The sequence below is a fragment of the Chenopodium album genome, chromosome 10, assembly GCF_948465745.1.
Source record: "Chenopodium album chromosome 10, dcCheAlbu1.1, whole genome shotgun sequence".
NCBI lineage: Eukaryota > Viridiplantae > Streptophyta > Magnoliopsida > Caryophyllales > Amaranthaceae > Chenopodium > Chenopodium album.
The window spans coordinates 8,624,253-8,645,172 of record NC_137843.1 but is presented as its reverse complement, the minus strand read 5'-3'; the positions used below and the strand labels follow the sequence as shown (position 1 = coordinate 8,645,172).

General features: G+C 32.6%; 1 protein-coding gene across 1 annotated transcript; it reads right to left on the bottom strand.

Annotated features, from left to right (window-relative positions):
* Window positions 1–10,509: 10,509 nt before the first annotated feature.
* On the bottom strand, window positions 10,510–19,090 carry LOC145562157 (14-3-3-like protein D). The gene is made up of 4 exons (XM_081622348.1): window positions 18,486–19,090; window positions 16,162–16,284; window positions 11,544–11,660; window positions 10,510–10,828 (listed from the first exon to the last, which is right to left on the bottom strand). The coding sequence occupies exons 1-4, from the start codon at window positions 18,993–18,995 to the stop codon at window positions 10,808–10,810; spliced, it is 771 nt and encodes a 256-aa protein (XP_081478474.1). The 5' UTR covers window positions 18,996–19,090; the 3' UTR covers window positions 10,510–10,807.
* Between the last annotated feature and the right edge of the window lie 1,830 nt (window positions 19,091–20,920).

Below are 20,920 nucleotides of genomic sequence, written 5' to 3'. Positions count from 1 at the left end.
TAAAAAGCTCTTTTTACCAAACAACCAAATTAGATGATTTGTGTAGTCAAAACTCTAACTTGGTCAAATAAGCTCATTTTTTGTCAAAACTCTAATTACCAAATATGGCCTATACCTCCTTAAGTCCTTTGTTGGTTGTCATTAAGAAATGGCAATCTAGTTTAGATCCGACCCTGATTCGATCTAATCCCACGAAAAAAAATCTAAGCCAAATTCGAGAAATAATAATTTGAATCCGGCTCCATTTAAAAAATCCGGCTCTGAGCCGACAGAGGGCCGGTGTTGCCATATTGGATTCTACACTTAAAATCCGACCTATCTGATCCAATTCTGACTTTTATATGTACTTGTATATTTTATTATTCAATTTATGGATCTATAGGTCTTTGACATTGATTATTATTTGGTTGCTATTGATAATTGAGTCAAACTAAAATTGAAAGTTGATGTTGAAGTCGGATTGGGTCGAGTTCGGATAGGATTTTCAGTTGGATCGGAGTCGGATTCTCAGATAAGTCATATTGAACCGGCGGCAATCTAATAAGTCAATATGACGTATCTATTTTTAATATAGACATAAGATATGATTGTTCTTATGAGATGATCGTTCTTATGAAAGTATATAACAAAGTACACACCTATATGTAAATATAAGGAATCAACAATAAAAAGCGAATGATTGGAGGGTAAAACTATTTATATTCTTAGGGCCTGTTCACATTTATTGAAGTGAACTGAGTTGAAATGAATATTTTATGAGAGAGGAAAATTAAGAGCTGAACTGAGCTGAACTGATTAGAGCTAAAATTAAGTAAATGTGAACAGACCCTTAATATAAAGATAAAACTCTATTTTGCAATTAATATTCTCCAATATATGTACTCGTATATAACATTCTCATAATAAGACAAATTTATTGAGAAATTAATAGTCATACATAATCTATAATAGACAACAAACTTAATTGAGTAATTATATGTCAAACTAGGAATGTTAATAGAGCGGAGGGATCGGTTGTGCGAATTCTCCATGACTTCCATCCCTATCTCCATCCAAATTTTCATCCCATCCATCTCGCCATCCACCTAGGGCGAGTACAAAGTTCATTTCCATCACGGTCTCATTAGATAGAAAAGTTGTAAATTCACCTTGCCCCAACACATACTCCATCCACTGTAAAATCCACTTCATATGTCAAATTAAGTTTATTTTATTTTTTTCTCAAACAACAAAGTTTATTTTATTTCAATTTGCAAAACACTACTACTTACAAGAGAATTTATTACAAATACATTAATATTGTTAAATACTTTTATTGTTTGTATTTCTTAATCTTATACGGAGTATCATCATATCATTATACCTTACGTAGTTTTAAATATTTTTAAAAAGAAATATGATAAAAAAAAAAAAAAAAAAAAAGGGTTACATTTCTAAAGCTAGTAGAGTTCGGAGTATGAATGTATGGATGGGGGTGAGGAGAAGCGGGTATGGGGAAAGTATCATTAGAGATGTTAAAAGATGTCATATATTTCCTGCTATGTTTGATTGTTACGATGATATCATATATTATTGCTATTGCTGTGTGAATACCTTTAAAATTTTTCTCTAGAATCATTGATGTGTATCTTAGTGATTTTCTGGTATATCTTAGTGATTATGTTAGCTTTTAATATCCTTTTGTAACACTAGTTGCATCGATTCATTATAAAGTTTCAGCTCGTCTTGTGTGTGGTCGGTCACACCGAGTGACCACTTATAGAAGAATAAAGTAACCCCAATAACACTGACCAAGTAACCTCTATAATACTGACTGAGTAACCTCGATAACACTGACTGAGTAACCCTATAATACTGACGAAGTAACCCCTTTAACATTGACCAAATAACAACCCATATTACGCTAACGAAGTAACCCCTTTAACATTGACCAAATAACAACCCCTATTACGCTAACGAAGTAACCCTTATACTAGCGATGTGGCCAGCCACGTATAAGAAATTATGATAAAGTTTTCAAACATTCTCATAACTCTATTAGCAGGTATAACCTAAAATTCAAGTTGCTTTATCACAAGTATTAATTCAGACGAAAATCAATTTAACACACTCGGTGATCAACATCATGTGGAATTAATTTTAAGTTATGTTGTTCAACTTGACTTTTTTTAATTAGGTCATATCAGATAAAACAAATATAAAATTTTAGGATGGAAACAACTTCACTAGAATAACAATCATCCCTCCGCTTTCGTCATATCTTGCTCCACCTCCACCCCTACCCCCAACCGGCCACCCTGAACGAAAAAAGGAAAAAGACAAGAAGCCAATAAAAAAGACTCCTCTTTTTTTAATTCTTCTTATTTAAAAATAGCATGACACTCTTCAAAAATGTGCACATACGGCTTTGCACTAAAAAGATACGGAGACACTGCCAAATTCAGATTTTTTTAAAGTTAGTTTAGGGTCACTTTGCTCACATACCCACATTTACTAATTACAATTTTGTCGTATAAGTATCAATTTAATTTAATTTGATTTAAATAAACGTATATTCTATTTAATTATAAGAACATGATCGATCATATTATAAAAATTAGATGTGTTACTGGATGCCAAGTTACTTAAGAAAAGCAGTTAATTTAAAAGTTAATCTCTGAAGTTAGTTATGGATTTATATTGTTGTTGGCAATTGTCATGTTATTACTTATTATATATAATTGCACGCTAATAGAGAGTAGAAGTTGAATGTAAAAATGACAAAGTAGACCACCCAAAAACAAAAGTTTGCTAATAACAAATATGATTCTCTTTTGAGTTAAGACATTAGACTACTAATGGTATCAGAATATGCAACAATACATGTGTTTAGCTTTTGATAGCCCCATCAAACCTTCCAAATTAACCATGACTTCATTAGTCATGACACAATTAATTTAAACAACTTATACTTATAAGATATTACCTCCAAATAAAAAAAAATAAGGGCAACTTGATTTATTAATCTTTAATTGCTTACATTATACACCAATTTTTACGTTTATTTGTTTTAACTTATTATTAGTTTACTTACATAAAAGTTATGTTGTATCGAGAATAATCAAGTTCATTAGACTAAATGTATTATACGAAGTACTTCGTAGTTAACTGTTTTCTTATTATTGTGAACATTACTGTTGAGTGTTGCATTAGAAATCAATGATTTAGGTAACAACTCACCCCCTTGCTTCTTTGTAAAAACAAAAAAACATCTCTTTAGATACCTAAGAATAATAGAGAGTATTGAATTGATGTTCTATAGCTATCGACCCATGCCTAGCTTTAACTAACTTTAAGTAGACTTTCACAAAAGAGTTTCCTATATAATTACTTTTATGAAACCAATTGGATTTATTTCTTCTTTCAGGGGTAATTTCTTTTCACAAAATCATATATAGACTATAGTTTGGCGTTACATTTTATTCCAACTTTTAACATCTACATAAGCCTAACTACTATGGGTGAGCAAAATATCAAGGAACCTGAAATTGAAACTGAAACCTGTTAGGAATTAGTAGTTTTATTATTGGAACTAGAATCACAAGTTTCAATTTTAGGTGCCATTTCGGAATCTATTGCTAAAAGTTTCTATTCTACCTCTCAAAATTTTGAAACAGAACATATTGGATACCTAATCATCACCCTTTTCAATATCGAGTACCAAAACCTAAAACCAAAACTATATATAAGCGTTATTTAACATATATCATACGGAGTACTCCCTCCGTTTTTTAAATGCATCAGTTTGATTTCTGCACCATTCAGATACCATGGTTGATTGGATTTTTTCACTTCTATAAAATAAATAAATATAATTATACAATATATCATTAAATTAGATTCGTCATAATGTCTAGTTTCATAATTATTTTTTTTGTTATAATTTTTACTAATTAACAATTAAAAATATTAATGGTCAAATTTGCGTCTCGAAAAATGTGCCGGCAAACTGATTCAAATAAAAGAAAACAGAGGGAGTATATCAATCCCAAAACATTTTTGGAAAAAGAAAAAAAAAACAATTTAAGCCCAAATTATAGACAATCAAAGCCCAAATCATATAATAGATTTATTTATTCATGTATGGAGCATATAATTTGAAATTGACCACACCTATATCTAATTCTCCTTTTCAAGTTGACGTTGCAACAAGTTACAATTTCAATTCTCATTTTCAATTCAAGCATCTATTGCAACAAATTTCGGTTAGAGAATTATTGACATGATACTTTGAGTTAATGACCTTTACTCATAATATACCTACAAGTTAAATTCAAAATTTTCTCTTCAATATTAATTTGAAAAACCTTCAATTGGAAATATATTTAATTTTCAATCAAAGGAACCAAACAATCTTACAAGTTTCTCATGTGTTTTGTTTCTTGTTAGCATAGTCATTACTTGTATACCCTAAAAGGGTATAGAAAAAAATGTTGGGAAGATAAAAACGAAACATATGCATCCAACTTAGGATACTTATGTTTGCTTTGGTGAAAGTTGATTATTTGATTATTTATGTTGATAAACCAAAAGACTTCTCATGCCATTATCACCCCTCTTTTCAAGACTTTAAGAACACAAACTTCAAGCCATGCATCTTTTCTTTTTCCTTTTTCCTCTTTCCTCTTTAGAGATGCTCTCAGTACCATTTTTTTTTAGAGTAAGATTGTTCAGATTGCCTTTCTAGTTTGTACCACAATCTCCAACTTTTTTTGCAATATATATTCTGTCTTTTTTTATTGGCTATATTTTACTTAATTTACGCAATATATATATATATATATATATATATATATATATATATATATATATATATATATATATATATATATATATATATATATATATATATAGGGAGGATTCATGTTCGATCCCCCACAACAACAATTGGAAGGAGACTGGAACCTAACCACCCAAAACTGATCTCCAAATTCGGATTAGCCAAAGGGTGAACTAAATGGAACACCAAAAAAAAAACGGAATATATATATAAACATTGAAACAAACTTAACAATATATATTACATGAATTTTTCATTTTTTATACTACCTCCGTTTCTTTTTAGTTGCAACAAAGGAATTTTTTATGTCTCACTTATAATTGTTGCAATGAAAAAGAAACGGAGATTATATATAGTACAAAATATATAAATATTAAAACTATTAAACATACCATATTTATACTAATATATTAAAAGGCGTTTCTAAGAACGTCTATGCGCCACGTAGACCCTTTCATTTTGCCACGTTCCTTACTCAGATGAGAAAGTTCGAACACTTGACCTCTTAGAAGAAAAGTTATTATATAACGATCTAGACTAATTGTTAATTATGCTTTAACATTGCACAATAAATAATATTATACTATAAAGTATTGAAGACACATACTACATACAAACTATTAGATGCTCTTATAAATTAGCAGTTGCACTGTTGCACAACTATAAAATTAGTAATCCGGAGCAACGCCCAAACTAGTCAATAATGTTAACTTAAAAGGAGGCCGGGTGTAAACTCCCAAAAATTCTATATTAAGAGACCATATGGTATATATAGTAGCTTTATGAGTTAATTATCTTAAATGTATCCACTAGTGTCACGTGTACTTAATTAGGGTTTAGTCAAAATCCATTAACAGTCCATCTTAATTCTACAGTACTAATTATTATTCCTTACATTAAGTACTTATTCACAATAAATAGAAATCCCCTTGGATTGGACCCAACTTGGGGGGGTGGTCCTCTTAATATTAAGGGCTTTTTAGTGCTTGAGACTCGAGCTCTGATCTTACGAGTGCCCCTCCACCACCTACACATACTCTCGCTCTACCAGAAGCCAACACACTTCTTGACTGATTTATTTGCTTGCAACAAGACAACAAGTTATTAGTTTACTAAAGTTTTGGGTGAAAAAAATAGTAGTATGTATTTTGATTCATGCACTATTCATATACTTTCGATATACTAATCAATAAGAAAAGAATGTTAAAACTGTTTCAAAATATTTTATATGAAGTTAAACTGTAATTGTATATATGACTGTCAAGACTCCCTAATTAGGTAGACCCTTCATTATTTATTACTTATAATCCGAGATTTTGTTATGTATACATTAATATAATGCACTAGAAATACTCTATAGTTTGAACTCTTTTGTTTAGAACTCTAGTTATACAAATTATATAAGTTCAATTTTTAGTAGATAAGAAGGATCTTATCAACTCAAATTAACAAGCTAGACTGTTTGAAAATTTTAGAGTTAATCGAAGTCTATATTTTGAAAATGATTAGTTTGTATTAAGATGGATGATTAGGCACTTGTATAATAATAAAAGAAAGTGAGATAAATTACTACTCTCTCCGTCACTTAATACAAAGCTTCTTTGTAGCATTTATTAATAACATAATAAAGAGAAAGAGACTTTTACTTTAGGGACGAAGGGAGTAAAATGTACTCCCTCCGTCCCTAAATTACATTCCTCCTTTCTATTTTGGGTATTCCAAAATTATATTCCACCTTTCTATTTTTAGTAAGTTTTTTTTTTCTAAATATCCCAAATACACTCTCTTTTTCAGTTGTACTTTTAATGTATAATTAATGTATTTACATTCCACTTTTAATGTTTGGTTGGATAATGTACTTTTTCAGCCTTTAATTTTTCAGAATCCTTGTGCCAAATTACAATGAATATGATTGGTTAAAAATTTTCAATTAGGAACATGTGATTGGTCCTTTTTTTTTGCAAAGGATTGATGACATGTCATGAGTAATCACTAATCTATCTTTGTTTTATTCAAAAATATTATTTAATGTTTTGTACTTCCCATTGCATTATCTAATTATTGTTATTTGTCTTATTCTTTCCTCTTTAATTCCCGTGTAAATTTCCAAACAAGAATGTAATTTAGGGACGGAGGGAGTAACAAATATTCAAAATTACCCGAAATAGAAAGTACTCGTATAGGTTTTTATTTATTTTTTGTTTTTTTATTTTAAGGTAAGGAGAAAGATCTTGACCGTACCTTAACCCTCATGGTTTTTTTGGTCCGGGATTTACGGGTCAAACACTTTGAGAGTGAGGGGAAAAGGTAAGATATCCCCATTCTCAAAGTGTCTATAGTCATATATTCGTATGTATTTACAACGCGCCAGGAATACTTTATGATGATGAGGAGGTTCTTTAATTAGATTCTGTAGCAAATATAGTACGGAGAAATAGTTAAATAGTGATAAATCCCAAAGCTAGCTAGTGTGGGTAGAAGAGGGAGAATAGATAGAGCATTAAAAGTGAGAAGAGGAGATGTGGATCTCAGGCTGTATAATGACAGTCGTCCACATTGAATGTCAATGATCCACGACTGGCTAAACTATACTCCATTTCTTGGAACTTAAAACATCCAAAGGATAACTAGATTATTTCACGTTCACCAAACCATTGTCATTAAACTTTATTTCTACATCCCGGCTTAACGGATACAACTTGAGTTATATCCCATCGTTTCTTATATTTTATCTCATTTTTCTTTTTAGGTCGTCCTTAAAAAATCATCTCATATCTAAAATATCTCTAAAAAAGACAACATATTTATTATTATAAAAATTTTAACTAAAAATTTATAAAATAAAATATGGTTAGAAGACAAACAATTAGAAATAGAGGTAGTATTTGTACTCATCTATTAGTCAATCTCCATCTTTAATTTCTCTCTACATGCATTTTTACAATAGAATTTTTTTTATAAGTATTTAAGGCTTCTCAGGCAAAATCTTGCATGAGACAATGATTACATATTAACTCTTCGGAGTATCATTTGTTAATGTCTGTTAATTAATTACTCCATATTATTTGATAAAACTCCAAAAGTAACCCTAACTTTTACCTCTATAGAGACATGATAAGTAACAATTTATACTCATCAGAGTCATCACCAAATAGCGGACTAATTCAATTAGGATAGCAAGAACATGGTTTTGCAACACGCAAAAGACATAATGCAGTATAATCACAATTTTAAGGCAAAAGTTTTATTTTTATTTTTATTTATTTTTTATTTTATTATTATTTTTTTTCCTTTCTGAATTACCATAAATTTACGTTATCTTTTACCTAAATGGCTAATTTGACAAAAGTATTTACCAAAATGGCTAATTATAAAATTTAATTTCCAAACTAGCTAATTTATTTTGAAGGAATTAATTAATTATTTTTCTTTGAACCCGGTTTGGTTCACTTTATTAATTTGTTTTTTTTTTAATTTTCTTAAAGGTTTTATTTGAATAAAACCAAAAAAAAAAAAAAAATTATTAGCTATATATTTAGCTTATTACTACTTATTTTAGAGGTATATGCATAATTCTAAATACACTATTAGCTTGTATTTGCAGCTTGATTTGGGTGCCTTATCTTCAATCTTTTAGAAGAAGCTTTGATATTCGTTGTTTTCGGAGCAAATAAAATGATTCTATGTTTAATAGTTGTATAACTCTAGTTATTTATATTCAAGACTTGATTGTTCTTACTTGCTTTCTAAATTTTAGGCTTTTATCTTATTCTAATGCACCTTTTTCTCCCTGTAAGTGCATTAGAAACTTTGGGCCTTTAGACATTAATATATTTCTATCTTTATGTGTTAAATTTATTTATTTATTTATTTATTTTTTACCGGAAGTTTGGATCAATTTTTGAGTGATTGTTTATTTTGTGTAACTTTTTTAAAAAAAAAATTGAGAATTGTTGCAAATATAGTATGTTGAATGTTACTGTTCAAATTAATGGGATATTTTAACTATGGCAACTATTTTTTTTTTAAACCCAAAAAAAAAAAATAAAAAAAAAAAATAGTGAAGCAAACCAGTTCAAAGGAATATAAGAAATAGATAAATTCCTTCCAAGTTAATAAATTAACTAGTTTGGGAATTAAAATTTATAATGAGTCGTTTTGATAAATACTTTTGTAAAATTAGTCAGTTTGGTAAAAGATCCCACTTTCATGAAATAAATTTTGTCTTGATCATTCACACCTTGGTTTTTATACCACCTTACACTAATCGAATTAAGAGAGCCAAACTTAGATTTCTATAGCCATTTCATATTTTCATATTGGATGTACCTTGTCTGATTAATTGGTTTATGCAGTGAGCATACACAGTTTTTATACAACTATCTTGAATATTATCAGCAACTCATGAATACAACAATCAAATTGACAAAATTAATCAATAAAATCATATACTATAAGATACAAAGTATGTCTTTTATATCCAAAATAGAAGCCTTTTTTTTTCCTTTAGAAACTTTAGGTTGATTCATTTTCCACATATCATTGCTTTAATGATAAAACTTTTATAAGGTTATCATCTACTTTCGACCATACCCAAACACCTATCATCAACCACGTTCAATTTCTATTTCCCAAAGCATAAAATCTAATTGATTCTTCGCAACAAGGTAACTCAAAGCAAAAGTATGGACCAATATTAGTAATCAAAAATGCATTTTTTTTTTCATATAGAGGGAAAATAAAAATATTTATCTTGTTTTTTATGAACAAAATATACGGAGTATTATCTTATGTAGGAATGTATGATAATAAATGGTTGAAAATAATTACTCGTAAAAATAATGAAAAGAAAAAGATGAGGAAAAAGTTTATGAGACTGAGTTGTGAGTAGCTGCACAAAAGAAATCTGACACGATTATTATACGTGCATGAACCATGGTTTTCATCGTAAAAACCAGAAGTTCATTTGATGCAACTTCACTTTCTTAATATTTACTCCATCTTTCATAATTTTTCAGTTTTTGGGACATTTATTACGTTCACAACACTGACCAAAAATAATGAGAATTTTTTTTAATACTTGTATAGTAGTTAACATAATGTACTCCGTAATAAAATTAGACAAAATATTTATACTTATGTACAATTTAAGCATTTGACCAACTAATTTGGTCAATCAAAACTTGGGATTAGAGTAGAAACTAGAATTTCATTTCTTAAATTGAAGCTTCTTGTCAGTTTAATGGAGAATGTTAGGGCAGATGAAGTTTTAATGCGTGATATTAACTTCATCCTTCTGCAACATTTGGCTTGGGACTTGGGAGAGGAAAGAGGTGTGGCCTTATTATGAAATAGTACAGTTTGTGACTAGGGATGTTAATTCGGATGATCGGATCATGTCTGATATAGTCGGATCGGGACAATTTTTAAAGTTAAGTCCTACTAAATTGTTATGTTCACACGAGTCCAAATCTGAATCGGATATTTTTCGAATCGATTTCGGATCGGGTGTGCTTTTGACACCTCTATTTGTGACCACTGAACATTGCACTAAGGAATTATCTCCATACACGATCTGGTTCGATATGCCATACACTTAAGATGTGAGGCTAGTGAGGCCAACTATGTTTCTTCGACATATTTCTGTAGCAATAGGGGACCCTAAAACATTATTCATACCGGAAGGGAAATGGTGAGAACGAAAAGGGTACATTCCAAGTCTTATAAAGATTATGCTTTAAGATTACAATTAGAAGACAATTATCATGCGGTATTGGAGCTTAATACAACAGTTGTCTCTAAAATTATTTACCCATGAAAACTGCCATCAAAACTAACAAAAAAAGAAAAAGAAGAAAAAAAGTTGACTGGATAATCATACAATTTCCATTTACAAAGGTTCTGTGCATAAATATCTGTCCAGATAACAGGAAATTAATGACATTCAAGCCCACCTCCTTCAAGGAGCAGAGTTGTGAGTTTACTCATCTATGCCTCGTCCATTTGGTCCTGCATGTTCAGACACAGTGGTGAGATGGTCAGTTCATAGAGGACCGGAATTTCTATAACATATGTAAAAATAAACAAATACAAGGCGTTTTATGCGACAGCATACAGTTACAGTGACACTCAAAGAAGTTAATGTGGATCCTAAAGTATAATCAACTATTTCCATTCCAAAAATATGACAAGACAGACTAATGTTAACATAGTTAGCTATTATCCTAATGTAAACACAGTTAGTTATTGGCCAATATGTTTCTTAAAAAGCCAATGGTACAGGGTAATCAAGTAAACAATTGATATTAACAAGACCAGGGCCAATATGCTTATTAGAAAAGGTTATGGTACAGGGTAATCAAGTAAACAAACCGGGGCATGTTTCTTAGAAAAGGCTATGGTATAGGGTAGTGATTAAGTAAGCTATTAACAAGATCTGGATCAAGCGGTAAGGCAACATGAAGTGTAACTATGATCAAAGTTTATAGTAGTATGTATCTAAAAACCTGCAGGGATAACAAGATAATCCCATCATCATTGCCTAGAGTGTAATTACAGGTTACTTGTATGTTTGAAAGGTAATTTTCTGTGCATCGATTGTATCCCCTGCTTCTCCAACAAATTAATTGGGCTAGCAAGTTACAACTCTATCTTGGCAGAACAAAAGCAGCAACATGAAAACTACCATCAGAGTTAAGCTTGACATAAAAGCACTGTCACGTACCTGCATATCTGATGTCCAAAGAGTGAGATTATCCCGCAATAGTTGCATTATGAGTGTACTGTCTTTGTAGGATTCTTCACCCAAAGTATCAAGCTCAGCTATGGCTTCCTCAAAGGCCTTCGCATACAACAAACAATGATTAATCTAAAGATTTAATAGTAAACTTTAGACCTAATCTGCCACAAAGGATTAGTCATATAGCATGCCTTCAAATATTAAAGCATCCACCACTCCATACGGATCCAATTTAAGTGACATGCATATCTGAAATAATGCAACCATCTAAAAGACAATCCGTGGTTAGCATAAAACAAACTTGAAGTCTCTGTCATCAAGAATGTGGTGAATACAAATACTATAACAATCTAAGACACAGTCCTTGTGTAGTGTACTGACAAATTGACTCCAAATACAATATGAATTTAGTGATTCTAAACACAAATTGAAAGCTCTACTAAAATATCAAAATTCTAACATTTCTCTAATTAATTTATGATTAAATTTTTAAAAATTGTTGAAACTAAAGAATTAATCAAGAAATTTCATTTATCAACAAAATGCAGAAGTTATAAGAGTAATAAACACTACTTGTTCCCAAAATGATTACACAGGCAACTGATGATAAAAACACATTAACATCTAGGATCAACATTTTAAATTCTTGAGATCAAGATACTCTTAGGAATATTCTTAGCGCATATTTGCTTCAAAGTCTATACAGGGAAATGATATGGAATTGGACAAGGTGGGGGAAATGATTTTATTTTTTTGCTCGTCCCTTCCGTTGTAAATGTGTTTGATCGACGACCCTTTTTTTCCTTTGTTAAGCCCAAAAACCAATAGTGATAAGGCCATCAACCTTCTCTTCTCATTACACACTTTACTTGAAATGGTTCAAGTGCCTCACCTCACCCTTCCCTATTTCTCTCCTTTTCACTACTTGGATATCACAGAGATTACAGCAGATTCAAGCTGCAAAAATGGAGCAAATTTCATTCAAGTCAACTAGCTGCACAGCCTGCACATCACCCTTCTGATGAAGAACAGGTTCAATTTCATCACTGTTGACTTCGCTGGCAAACAAAGTATTGTAAGACTTCGTCATCCGCCCATCCTAGTTTATAACCTCCCTCCTATGGTCATGATGTATGAGCCACATTTGGCACCACCAGTCCACCACCATCACATTGGACCAGGTAAACATCAAATCGGATAAAAGTTTTGGTTGGTCACTGCTTGGTGACTCATCTTCAATTTAAGTTTGGAAGCTGGTAATGGTGTTGGCTATCTCTATCCCCCACCCCCTCTCTTCCTCTTGCTGGACACTAATGGTTGGTGATATATGGAGTAAAAGGCTGAGCTACAGCAAGGAGGTGATGATGGGGCAGTAGATAGTGGATTGTAGAGTTGTTTTTCAATACCTCTAATAAACAGAATGTGTTTCTAAGTGGACAAGACGGTAACATTTTTTTTTTTTAATGGTAAGGACTCTAAGGTTAGGGTCCCTAACTAGACCTCAACCCTCACGATTTTTTTGGTCTAGTATTTGCGGGCTAGGCACTTGAGAGTTAGGCAGGAGGTAAAGAAATACCTACTGCTAAGGGCCCAAGAACCCCTTAAAAAGATTCAAACCCCAAACCTCAAGGATTTGAGGTAAGAACCTTACCAAGTAAGCCAAGCCTTTCTTGGTAGATTTGATCTAATAGCCACTAACAACCTTTATTCCTAAGTGTCCCGCAATTAATGGACCAAAAAAACCTTGAGGGTTGAGGTCTAGTCAAAGTCCTCCTTACCAATTAAAAAAAAAAATATATATATAGCCACTAACAACAGTAACAGAAAAGTATTCATCAAAACCAAACAAAAACAAATAGAAATCGCCACTAAAAACTTCTACTCCTTAGTGCCATGACTAAAACAAACTATGAGGGTTAGAACCAATTGAGTTGATCTAATAGCCACTAACAACCTCTATTATAAAGTGTCATGCCCGCAAATACTAGAAATTGGACCAAAAAAAACTGTGAGAGTTCAAGCCTGGTCATAGTCCTCCTTACCATTAAAAAAAAATATTCACTAACAATAGTAATAGAAATAAATTCCTCCCCAACCTACACCTTCTCTAGTTCCTCCTCCGAAGTCCTAACTTCATTTTCCAATCCTCTCTCTCTCTTCTTTCTCGCTCCACCTTTATCTATCTTTTCCCTGTATCAACTACCTCAACTCAAATCCTCCTTCCTTCTCTTTAAAACACGGAGTAGTTAATTACTTGATTTATGGTATTTGCTTTGAAAAGAAAAGTTCTTTGAAACCACATTGGCATGATTAAAATCAACAACGTCAAAATCACGAAAAAAAGATCTACAGTAAGAAACTATGTTTGTTCTTTGGTGGTCCTCATAATTATTACGTTCATCATGGCATTATTTCAGGAAAAAGAGGGGGGGGGGGGGGGGAACCAATAAGATAGAAAAAAAAGGGGATGCTCTAGAACTTAGTACCAAATGTAGGAAATTGAAAGCCTCCCTAGTCACCATGACTCCACAGTCCTAGGGAATTTCAAATAACAAATGTGCCAAGTACACCTGATTTTAGCCAATCGATATCCCATTTCTTATTCATCTAATTCTTGATTAGACAACTTCTTCCCTACACTTGCAGTATCCAAATTTGATATCTCTTTTGCTACCTCTAAGGAAAAGAAAGAGGAGAGGCAACAAGGCATAAACCTGCCCTAAAGACTGTAAAAAGAACATCGGAGCCCCACAATGTTCATATTCTTCATCTAGAATTAACACGCTGGTTTTAGAGAGGGGGAAAATCCATAACCCCACCGTAACACCTAGGCCTGGACTCCGGAGAGAAGTTCATATAACGAATTAACTAAGAAACTACTATTGCACTCCCAATTTCAGCATATATTTTCTATGTTCCTTTTAACTCTGAAACACTCATCTTCATGCACTTCCTCTAATAAAGAAGTACCACTATGGCTACCTTTACAAGCACATATATCTACTACGCCAAAACTTTGTTCATTGTAAAGCAAGGGCATATCTATAGGAAAGAGAGGCATCCAGCCATACCCCAAGTGTGCAAAAATGAACACGGAAAGCTATAGATATGTTTCCTCAATCATCAAATAAAGGAGAACTTCTGATTTTGAAGGGTTTGCGATAAATACAACAAAGCTTATTTGGTAACCCCACCCCACCCACACAAAAAAAGCTTGTGGTTCTCTCTCTCCTCATCACAAGGACACTTTCTCCCTTCCCTCTCCCCAGGTCATGGGTCTTTTATATATTCATGCCATACCTCTATCTTGCCTTAATTTGAGAACGAGAGAAATATTTGATATAGAAAAACGATAGTAGCATATATGGTGTGTATTAGCATAAGTTAATATGAAACACTAAAATTGCAACTTTTGCACCTCGCAAAAAGAATGATAGGGAATTAAAATACAAGTGACATGAGAAACTCTAAAATTCAAGCCACACGAAGCAAGATTGGCAACTCACAGCTAAGAAGAACTCTTTTTCTAAACAAAATTCTGATAATTATTGTCAGTTTATCAGTCTTCTTCAAGAAACCCAAATTTAAATAATCTAATTCTAAATACCATGATTAATAAAGAAATTAACACAATCTTAATCTTAAGATTCACATAAAGCTATTTCATGAAAGGAGCATTCTCTACTTTACACTATCATTTATTCTTGCCCTACTTCCTTCAGCCCCTTGGTTCTAACCACATAAGTGAAGGACAAGTGAACAACCCAAGGAAAAGATAATCTATTGATCTGATTCACAGGATGCAAATGAGAATTTGATAAAGGTTAACACTTAACAGTGTAAAATATTAGACTACAAAACAATATGATTTACACAGAAAGGCTTTTTTGATCACAAAACTGCAGCATACTGATCAAACTGGGCTTATGTATTGCTACGACTACCAGCAACACAAATGGAATATTTGAGCTTGATTTATAGAGAATATCCCCATTTTACTGGCTTAACTTAAGAGCCACTTACACTTAGAAAACATACTCAAGTCAGAAAGATGTAATACTGAGTAACACTAACCCTCTTCCCTCAAGGCCTCAAATACACAAGTGAGAAAAAAAGCTCAGAGTTTCATTTTAAAACTCCAAATAGTCCTTTCATATTAGACTGCTAGGACCATTGCTATCAAGAACCAGACCAAAACAGCAACAAATTCATAGAAGCCTTTTAACAAAACACACATATGCAAGAAATAATACATTGGTTTTCCAAATAATAATAAAAAAAAAAAAGAAGAAAAAAATTACTCCGTATATAAAATGAAGAAAGAAAAAAAGAAAAAAAAATAAAAAAAACTTAGTAATGGACCAAAAACACATTATTACAGCAATGCTGCAAGGGAAGCTCCCTATGAAGATTTAGATACAGAATTTGAAGGAGAGACTGATGGTAAACACCCAAACACCTTTTAAGCACTGTCTAATAATGATTCTTGCAAAGACTTTTCATTTGTTTAATTTGCAAGAAGAAAAGGAAATACTTCATCTCAGACACAGGTCCCTCTACATAGACTTTGACATTTATCATAGAAATCGATTAACAAACATACCTGTTTTGCCAAACTACAAGCCTTTTCTGCTGAATTAAGTATCTCAAAGTAGAACACAGAGAAATTCAGTGCCAACCCCAATCTGATCGGATGTGTTGGAGCAAGATCAGCCAGTGCAATATCCTATACATAAATGACAAAAAAGCATACAAAGAACAATGAGAGTCAGATACATAAAATGATGATTGGTAAAATCATAACAAGTTACTTTAAATCATAAACAACTTTTTTTTTCAGAACTCGGAAGACTTTGGACATAACAGCTGCAAAAAAAAATTTAAAAAAAAATAATTAAAAACCATAATATCTCTTGGCTATTTTGTTTCACCTCAAGTACCAATTGTGGCACTGCCTAAATTTTCAACACATTATTTGGACCAAAACCAAGCAAATTTTTTTATCAAACATATCCATATATCCGTGCCCAATGTTAGTAGTCAGTTGTGTGTGTGTGACTGTGACTATTAGTAACACAGAAAACCATCCAAGATTCTCAATTTGTTTATATAAAGGGCTGCAAATAACCTATTGAATAATAAATATTCCAACCTTCCCTAAATATATCACACTCGAATTTAGTGGCCACATTATGTCAGCTTTGACTTTTTTTTTTCAAAAACACAATGGTAAAATTACTGTATAAAATTATAACAAAATGAAACTCTGTCTAAAGGTAATAATGGACTACCTTATATCCATATCACAACTCAAAAATACATTTCTTGACAACTGTGTGGCCAAACTGCCAAAGTTAGAGCTCTGACTAGCAGAGTCGAATGTGGCATATCTTTTCAAAAAGCACAGTATTTTGTGCTCAAAAAGCACAGTATTTTGTGCTCAAAAAGCACAGTATTTTGTGCCCAAAAAAGGGGTTCCTTGACTCCATTATCATTGAAACATTGGTTTACAGGTAAAACATAGAGATATACTCTGTAATAATTTACACCACTCAGATATTTTTTAAAAATATTATTCTCATGCTTTCTCCTAATATTACAAATTCCACTAACTGATCAAAGTTGTACTAAGGGGTAAGGAGGGAGCATTTGTTATAGTTGAAGGAAATGGAAAGGAATGAAATGAGTGAGGTATAGATAAAAGGCCAGTACTTATATGCTACATGAGTAGTTGGGTATTAGAATAAGAGATGAGGGAAAATGATGTAACATAATGTGTTACCCAATATTGGGGAGGGTAACAGATGAGTGGAATCAATTACACTCAAGTAAAGGAAATTGTAACTTATAATGTAAACACTTTAGTGGTCCCATTTCCAGCCATAAACTCCATCACACCAAACATGCTCTAAGAATATAACATATGTAATGCAAAGGCCACACCAATGGGAGACAAATTACAGCCAAAAGCAACTCGATATCACGTGGGGGTAGATAAAGGGGCTAAACTTCGTAATTTTATATAACATATACAGGTCTCGGTTGGTGCCAGGCGGAAAAGGTAGTAATGAGTCTGATGACCATTATTTATATGAATAGTTGGGTATTGCAAATTAACAATGGAATGGAATAGGAGTAGGGAGGAAAACTGAAGTGAATAACATAATGTTATCTAATATTGGAAACGGGAACAGATGAGTGGAATCAATCACCCCCAAGTAAAGGAAGTTGTGACTATACCCTCAAATCAAATAACCTATAATGCAGATACTTTGGTGGTCCCATTTCCAACCATGAAATCCATCATACCAAACAGGCTTCAAGAATATAACATAAGTGATGCAGATGCCACACAAATGAGAGACAAACTATAGCCAAAAGCAACTCGATATTTTGTGGGGGAAGATTGAGGGGCTAAAGTTCGTAACTTTGTATGACATATACAGGTCTAGTTTGGCATCAGACCAAAAAGAACATGATATAATGACCTATGACGGCGATATACACTTGTGCATATTACTATGGTAGTGGAAACCTGGAAAAGACTAGCAATCAGTTCTCCAAACTAAACATGGTGATCCTATCAACAAACTGAACAAGAGGACTTTCGATCCAATCTCGTAAATGAATCTAATAAAACACAAAACCATATCAGTAAATCAACTCACTAAATTTACTCAATTCACTCCAATTAATTACCCTAACATCAACAAGAACAACACTCCCATTAACCGCGATTTAATAATTATCCACCAAATTTTACATAATTAACATTAACAAAACTTAATTAAATATAATTTAATAACACTTCAAAAATAATTCTCAAAAACCCCCAATTTTTTACTCAAATACCTAAAATACACAAATGCAATTAAAACTAACAAAATCCAACAATTAACAAATCAAATTCAAAATTAAGAAGTAAACCTGAGCAGCCTTATAAGCAACCATAGTTTCTTCAGCAGCTTTCTTCCTCTCATCACCAGACAAAAACTCAGCCAAATAGCGATGATAATCACCCTTCATCTTCAAATAAAACACCTTAGATTCCGTCGCAGTAGCCGACGGAATCAGATAATTATCCAACAACTTAAATATCGAAGCGCAAACATCGGACAACTCCGATTCAACTTTACAGCGATAAGATTTAACGAGAGGAACATGATCATCATTCCGACGACTCTCCTCTTTCTGCTCAATCGACGACACGATTCTCCACGCAGCACGAAGAGATCCGATGACGTTTTTGTAAGCGACGGAGAGAAGGTTACGTTCTTCGACGGTGAGTTCGACATCGGCGGAGGAGGTGACGAGATTATCCATGAAAGTGACCATTTCTTCGTAACGTTCGGCTTGTTCGGCGAGTTTGGCGAGGTAGAGGGATTGATCGCGGGTTAGAGATTGGGGAGGAGGAGGAGGAGTAGGTGTGGCCGCCATTGATGAGAGCTTGAGTGAGTGTGAAGGAGGAGAGAGAAAGTGGAGTGATGATGTGAGAAAAGTTGGGGGGTTTTTTTGTCAAGTGAAGGGAGGAGGTAGTTTTATAGGATAAGAATGAAATGAATGAAATGGGAGTGTGAGTATGATGACCAGAGTGGATGGGTTGGGTGTGGGACCGGTGTTTGTTTGCCTTTTACGTGGATAATTGGTGAGGAATTTTTTAAGTGTTTTGACTTACTCTCCTTTGATTTTGCGTCGACTTACTCTCTAATATATGGACATGACGTTGACTTACTCTTTTAGTTTTTGCGCGGAAATTAAGAAATTTGTAAATTCTTTAAAATTAATGATTAAAAGTACATGTGTGTATATGGGGTTAGAGAGAGATAGAGAGAAAGAAAAAGTAGTTGGGAATAATTGAAGAGACAGAGAGAGAAAGTGTTTGGAATTGATGTTAAAAGTACAAAAAAGTAAAGGAAAAAAGATGACAACTCATCAAAAATGGAGTAATTATGTCAAAAATACAACCTTTAAATAGAAAGAGGTACTATATTTTGGTTTATCCAAAAAGAAAATGAGGCTTTGTATTAAGGGACGGAGGGAGTACTATAGAGCATCATACATCCTGAATTATACTATGTAGCTTAATGCACTCACCATCACACATCCTGAACTTTGATTTGGAGTACACCATGTACTGGATATATCTGACACTCAAATTGACACTTTTTTTAAAAAAAAATTTTACAGTAAAAGGTAATTAATGTCACGCGTTACGCCTTAATTGATACTTGATGACTTGATGCAATTGAACATGTTTTCCTAAACTAATTTCAATACACCCTTTTATTTCCAATAATGTAAATACAAGATTCCCTTTTATTTCCAATAACGTAAAACAAAATTCCCTTTTATTTTCAATAATGTAAATACAATATTCTCTTATATTTAAAAAAAAAAAAAAAACAGAAAAAAGTATATAACCTATGTGGGCAACATGAGAGGGGCCTCTACAAACTATTTCAACTGCTAGTTTTAAAAAATGGTTTTGATACATCAATTACCTAAGGATTTTTTAAGCACAAAAGGAAGCCTAAAGAAATCATGAATTACTTGGACAAAACCCTAAATATAATATATCCTAACGTCCAAAGATTTGTTTTAACGCAAAATGCAAACTTTGAACAAAGTTCAACAAAAGATAAAAGCAGTAGCAAAGTTCATAGTACATACTTGTATATATCAGGATGAAAGTCAACAATTGAACAACTAAGGGCATGTTCACATTTACTGGACCGAGCTGAACTGAACTAACTAATTGGAGCTGAACTAAATAGAACTGAACTAAACTGAGCTGAAATGAATTTATAAGAGAAGAAAATTAGGAGTTAAACTGAACTGAACTAAACTGAAATTAAGCTTAACTGAACAGGTCCTAAGTCTGATAAAAGAAGGAGCACTTAGAGCTCTAAGATCTGCTTTATACAATACAACACATTATTAGAGAGTGGAGACCATGTAATGTGGTTTGTGACCCAAATTACCCAAGATTAAACACTTAACAAATTTCATTATTCTTATTGATTTTATGAGGACACTTCTCAATTTCTCATGTTGGTTGTGATCATTTGATCAATGACGGATCTTGGAGCAACATGTAACGGGGGCTAGTAAGTTGGTGTGAATTTATGCCCCTAAAAAAGCGAGCAACAGATTGAAAGCATGAGAGATTACACTGCCCGAAGAGCGCGTGAAACGGCAAAGAAAAGAGTGAGGTGGGCAAAGATAAGTATAAAATGAGCTGGCAAAAAGAAACTCAGGAGATTCTTTCACCATATACTGATTCCATCAGTCGGCTACCTAAACTACACTTTTCTATTTCCACTGCGCCGCCCACTCTTTTGGGCCTTACCGATTAGCCCAAA

Coding starts and splice junctions, on each gene's coding strand:
- LOC145562157 (XM_081622348.1), bottom strand. CDS start 18,995: ATGGCGGCCACACCTACTCCTCCTCCTCCTCCCCAATCTCTAACCCGC. Junction 16,285..18,485: donor TTGCTTATAAGGCTGCTCAG/GTTTACTTCTTA, acceptor ATTTATGTATAG/GATATTGCACTGGCTGATCT. Junction 11,661..16,161: donor CTTGTAGTTTGGCAAAACAG/GTATGTTTGTTA, acceptor TTGTATGCGAAG/GCCTTTGAGGAAGCCATAGC.